This window comes from Vigna radiata, chromosome 1 (assembly GCF_000741045.1).
Source record: "Vigna radiata var. radiata cultivar VC1973A chromosome 1, Vradiata_ver6, whole genome shotgun sequence".
Classification (NCBI taxonomy): domain Eukaryota; kingdom Viridiplantae; phylum Streptophyta; class Magnoliopsida; order Fabales; family Fabaceae; genus Vigna; species Vigna radiata.
Window position 1 is genome coordinate 6,335,589 of NC_028351.1, and position 6,178 is coordinate 6,341,766.

The 6,178-nt window shown below is 33.6% G+C and overlaps 1 protein-coding gene across 1 annotated transcript; it reads right to left on the reverse strand.

Annotated features, from left to right (window-relative positions):
• Positions 1-837: 837 nt before the first annotated feature.
• On the reverse strand, positions 838-4,964 carry LOC106774182 (probable chlorophyll(ide) b reductase NYC1, chloroplastic). Its single transcript, XM_014661074.2, has 10 exons — positions 4,421-4,964; positions 4,216-4,294; positions 3,994-4,129; positions 3,714-3,788; positions 3,400-3,595; positions 2,814-2,882; positions 2,536-2,675; positions 2,231-2,353; positions 1,777-1,969; positions 838-1,577 (listed from the first exon to the last, which is right to left on the reverse strand). The coding sequence occupies exons 1-10, from the start codon at positions 4,766-4,768 to the stop codon at positions 1,392-1,394; spliced, it is 1,545 nt and encodes a 514-aa protein (XP_014516560.1). The 5' UTR covers positions 4,769-4,964; the 3' UTR covers positions 838-1,391.
• Positions 4,965-6,178: the final 1,214 nt, after the last annotated feature.

Below are 6,178 nucleotides of genomic sequence, written 5' to 3' on the forward strand. Positions count from 1 at the left end.
TTGAAATTTTGAAACTTAAAAAATAAAAAGTAAAAAAATTGTACACTGTATGTAAAGTTTCTTTATTTGAGAGATGGCCCTTGAGCCAGCTATTCAACCACGAAATTGCAATCCTTTTAAATCACTTTTCTTTTGTCAAAAGATTGGATAAATTATTGATTTTTTCTTTCATAATAAGAAAAATATATCACCTTTACCTTTTTTTAATGTGAATAAACAAGTATTTTCTTTTCTATGACGTTTAAAATAATTTGGCTTTTAAAATTTAATCCTGAAATGGAATTTGTAATATTTTAATATTATATCTAATTGTATTTTTTAAAAAAACATAATTTTTTGCGATATTTACAATTTTTAAGTATTGAAAAACATATTATAATATTCAATAAAAAATTAAAACTAAACAACACTCAAATAAGTCTCAATTTCTTAATCTGCTATTCTTTTCAGCTTCTTCAATTCCCATGAATTAAATATAAATATCTGTCATTCTTAATTTCCCTTTCAATCAACCTCCTTGTCACACATGATTTGGTGTTTATATAATTGAATTTGAAGCATTAAATTTGATGAAGATATGCATCCAGATTAGTCTCATCCACATATTCCATAAAGATCATGAAATTTAGTAGGAATGCAGCAACATCAAATTGCCCATATCCTCACCTATCACCTTCGTTGTAAAGATTTACATATAATCATTGAAATACGAGAATTTGGTGAGGAAACAGTGCTATTATAATAAGGAATGTTAGATGAGAATCACATGCACCAAATTATTTATTTCATCTCTGAAACAATCATGTTCCTTGTCAGAATACATGTGATAAACTGATATCAGCATATTTCTGGAATTAACGTATTAAAGAAACTGTTGGATAATGTTCTACATGATTAGCCAAATTCATAATCACTGACAGAAGATATAAACACTGAGAAGACAGGCAACTGGTATTGAAACAAAAACAACATGGTACAAAAAAATCTATGTAGCATCATTAACCAAAAGTGATGTCCAATATAGATTCAAATAAATATATGGGGTAGAAGATATGAGATTTCACTAGAGTCTACAATTCAATGAAGGTTATACATGGTGACATATGGTAACATACTATGACTACAAGCAACTCAATGATGAATGCTGATTGCAGAGAAGCCTATACACAGAGCTTAGACAAGTAACCAGATGAATGAGCTATAGAGATCACAGACAACTGAGTGTGTCAAATGATAACTGTTTTGGGTGGACATGGTGGAAAAAAACACAGATCCACTTTGTTTATGATTTAGATTTAGTTTCACTATGTTGTTGTCTTTGATGATTTTTCAGGCACCAATTGCCTGTCCACAGAATGCAGATGCACTTTTGCATTGGCAGCAGCAAGACATCATGTGCCAGGCATATTGTTGCCTGTGCTGGAAAGAATTATGAAGGCACACACAACTGAAAGTGAGAAGACTGATAACCAGGTGTTCTCTGTGTACATTTCCATGGCATCTGTGAAAGAAAACCGGGCCCGATCTTCGGCCCAATTACGCAATCGGTCCGCTTCGGCTGCATACAATGCTCTTCCCTGAAACACATACATGGCTGTAAGTTTTTGCTCAATCATGTATATGTGCGTGCCTAATCCTTCAGCTGTTATGTTTTGAACAAAGTACATTTGAAACTGTTTGAAACTTTTTCTTTTTGTGAAGTATATCGTGTAATGAATGTTTGCATTAACATAACATGATAACATATTTTGATTTCACCCTCAAGATAATTTTCACCTGATCATCAAACCAGCGACCTCGCCGTAACCAGGCAGTGACCAAAGCAAGTAAGATTCTGGGAGGGGTCAAGTAATTGATGGCTTTGCCTGTTCCCTTGACAACCCGCATTCGTGGAACTAATGTTCTAGCAACAGTTTCTGGAAGCTCACAGATGATGTTGAACATCTGCCTGTTTTGGACAGTTGAACCACTGAAAAAAACATAGCACATTTATTGAGTGATACTTGTAGGATGTATGATCATCGAAAGCTGTGAAGTGAACACAAGAGATTTCTTAGCTGAGGGGAAAAAGTGACCAACTATGTTATGTTCTAACAAATAGATAGTTCTTATAAGAACAATGATGACCACCAGAAAAAAAAAAAACATTGTGGACTAGCAAAAAGGTTGGAACTTTAACATTGGCAGGACAAGGGAAGTGATCCTGCAAAAAACCCACTTAGAGAAATACCTTAAAAGCAGATCTGTAAGAACCATTCCTGGAGATGCAGTATGGACGCCTACTTTGGATCGCTTGCACTCCTTTAAAAGTGATCCCTGAAGTTGCCTGAGGCCACACTTTGTAGAACCATATCTACATGTTAATTGAAAAAGAAGATAGGTAAGAATCATTAGCAATCACCATCTACCTTGACTTTTGAAGATCATTTATGTGTGTGTGTGTGTGTATATATATATATATATTTCTGAGAGTTCTGCAAAAAGCTTAGTGGAATCATCAGCTTCCTCCCATAGGAGAAGCTGCAAGCTACTCACACAGCAGTCAAAGGTGTGCTGGAGCCTCCAGAACCGGCACCATCCATGTTAAATATGTGACCTGCATTGGCTTGGTTTCTCATCACACGCATGGCTTCTCGTGTACAAAGAATAGATCCAACCAAATTTGTTGAGACAATCTGCAACATATATAAACCAATCAATTTAATAAAATAAGGCTAAAGACTAAAAATGATTATTTGGGGATAACACTTTTACATCTCAGTCTCAACACTGAATGAATGACTGTTAAATTCAGCAATACTATAAACACATACCTGTTTAATATCTTCGTCACTAAACTGAAGCAATGGTCTAAAACCTTTATTTGTTCCGGCATTATTTATCTGTACAATAGTTTTGATATGATAAATGAAAGAGATTAGAACCAGAAACATAAAAACTGCTTTCTGCAATGGAAAAATTAAACTTCACTGAAGGCATAACAAGGATATTAGTAGAGTAAATTGGCACATCAGTTCCTTATCTTATCTCCAAGGCTAATCTTCATCAAAATACTGAAGGTAGACAGACACCCCATTTATTGGTTTTTAATTACCTATACTAGAATGTAAGTATCATACAAAACGAGTAAAAAAATTCTTTTATATGATCATAGTTCAACTTGTGCACAACACCGGAAATGACAAGATGAATATAAATACTAGAGATTATGATTGATAATCAAGTTTTGCAGCTGCCAAAACTTTAATAGTTTTCATGTATTACCTTCAACCAATAGTTGGTATTCATGTTAAGGTTTTATTATTGCGTGACATAATTGGTTGGATTCCATATGCACTTTTCTGGTATTATTCATGAAACCTGATGATGCTCAACAAGGACAACAACCACAACACTTACCCAAATGTCAACATAACCAAGTTCTTTGACAGCAAAGTCTGCCAATCTCTGCACATCATGAGGCTCACAAACATCACAAGCAATGCCTACCACCTTTGAATGAGAAAGTTTTGTCAGTGATGAACCAACTGAATTGGCAATGCCTTCCTTCAGATTTTCCTCAAGCTCTTTAACAGTTGCTTGCACAGACTCGAGGCTGCCTTCACAAAATGAGAGAGTGGGAGCAACAACATGCTGTGAGTAAAACGTAGACAAAAGCCACAAAACATATTAATCCAATCTCTATAAAATGTTTTCATAGTTGGAAACACCACCTTCGAGAGGTAACAATCACACGATCTCCAGAAAGAAGAAACTCTCGAGCTAAGGCTTTACCCAATCCCCTTGTACTGCACAAACCATTAACAAGATGAATTAAACAATGTCTTAAAAACATTAGCACATGTCATTAGATATCATCAAAGTAAACTATTCACAAAGTCATACGTTCCTGTAATGATAATTCTATCTTACTATCAAAGATATCACAGGTTCATTAAATAGAAAAGAATTATGGTAATCACTTACAGAAAAAAGGGGATTAAGTAACCATACCTCCCTGTTATGACAACATTACGCGGACCAGCACGACAATGTTCCTCCAGCACCATGTTAGCACCTATCATTGTTCCAATGATCACTCCTCCTAGCCAACTGTACCAAATCAATGCATCCATTTGACTGTCTCCACCTTCACAAAACTCGGAAAAATTAACATCTGCTTTTCGAACCAATGCATAACAAATTAACAGCTAGAAAAGTTGCACATAGACCAACCTGACATCTGAAATCCGATCGAAAGGATGACCCCAGTGCTCATCATGGTCACAATATACCTTCCAATTTGAATGGCAATCTTGTTTTTGCCAACACACAAACACAGTTACGTTTAGCATTCAACAAAACACAGTATTAATTAACCCAAAAAAAATAAACACAGTAACACACCAGAATAGTTGGAACAGCCGAAACAAGAACTTACCGAGGATAGCAGACCCTCCACCTTCACCACAGCTTGGCGATACTCATCATCTGTTTTTGAACCCACCATGAAATTCCTCAACAAGATAGACTGGAGGGAACTCCAAAACCCACTTTCCCTTTTGGAATTCACTTCACTTTTCTTCAAATTTCGAGACTTTTTCTCCTTGGCATCCCCACCATCTTCAGTCCTGAAGGCCCTGCACTCTCTCACAGAGAACCGATCACAATCATGTCCAAAACCAAGCACCCCAGGAGAAGGGCACGAGCCAAAACCCCTCCTGAAAATCCTTGTTTTGTGCCTGTTCAAACTATCCGGGAAAACGTGAAGCTTCACAACTGCCGCCATGGATGTGGTGATAGAATATCTGAAGATGCAAAGTTCATGAAAATGGATAGTGAGAAGTGGCTTTATTTATTGTTATCTTTTTGGTGAAAACTGAAAACTAAGTTTTTGTAAGCTTGCTGGTGGAGAAAAATATCAGACGAAGCTAGATCGAAGGGAAATGTAACTAGAAACGTAACAAGGAACATAGGAGAGTGTGATGACCACACGTTGAAGCAACCTAATCTTCATTGGTTAAAGACACGTGGCGTTGTGGGTCTGCGACCACCTCACTTTTCATTTCTCCTTCGATTCTTTTCGAATTTATCTTAGATTACACAAAGGACAATAACAATATTTTATGGATCTTCTTCAAATTTATCATTTTCAACATCGAAACAAATCTTCAGTTGTTTAAATAATTTTATATTCATATTATGCACATTTTTAAACATGTTTTCATAAAAGCATCTAATAAAAATTCTTGAATTTTTCACCTTATTTTGTTTATCAATTATTAATTATTTATAACTTATTAGATGAGTTCTGCTTCATTTTTAGGTGGGTTAGGTTAATAGTATCCAACCCATTAGCCTGTGTGGTTAGCCTCATCCAGTATACCAAGAACACACAATAGGTCCAGATGGATTAGCATGTCAAATCTAGTTTCATTATTAAGAAACAAATAACTAAAATTAGGTTCTAACAAAAGATTTAGGTAAAATTAGTTTTCTAAAATATTATAAGATCTCATATTATTACTTTATCTTGTTATAAAGAAAGTAATGCCATGTTTTAGACCTGATGTCTCATGTTTGATGATAATTTATAAAACTGTGTATATAAACTAATCCTTGTTAATAAATTAGGAGACAATAATAAATTAGGAGAAGAAGCTGCATTCATAATAAATTAGGAGACAATAATAGCAAACACAACTAAGAAAATATAAAGTTGATTGATAAATTAAAAACAATAAGATAAAAATATTTGCTTAAAAGTAATTGTTGTACCATTCAATTAATGAGATAATTAGATGAAAATAAAATATTTTAAATATTTAATAAAATTTGTAATAAAAAATTAATCAAAAACATTTAAGTTTATAAGATATTAAGACTTTAAAATAATTTTTAAAATTTATTAAATATTAGGATACATGATTAACTAATGATTTCTACTTTGAACTTATTACATCACATAAATGCTAATATCAGTGTTGGATTTGATTAATTCTTTATTATAGTACTTAATTTATAAACAATAATTATTCTAGTAATTAATTTATAAACAGTAATTTATAAAAGTTTCAGCTAAAAAAAATAATGTGTAAATTAAACCAAGTTGCAAAATCAAATGAATAAACACATACTTCCAAACTTATTTTCTATAACACGATTGTCCAATAAAAAACAACTCACGAATAGGTAATAA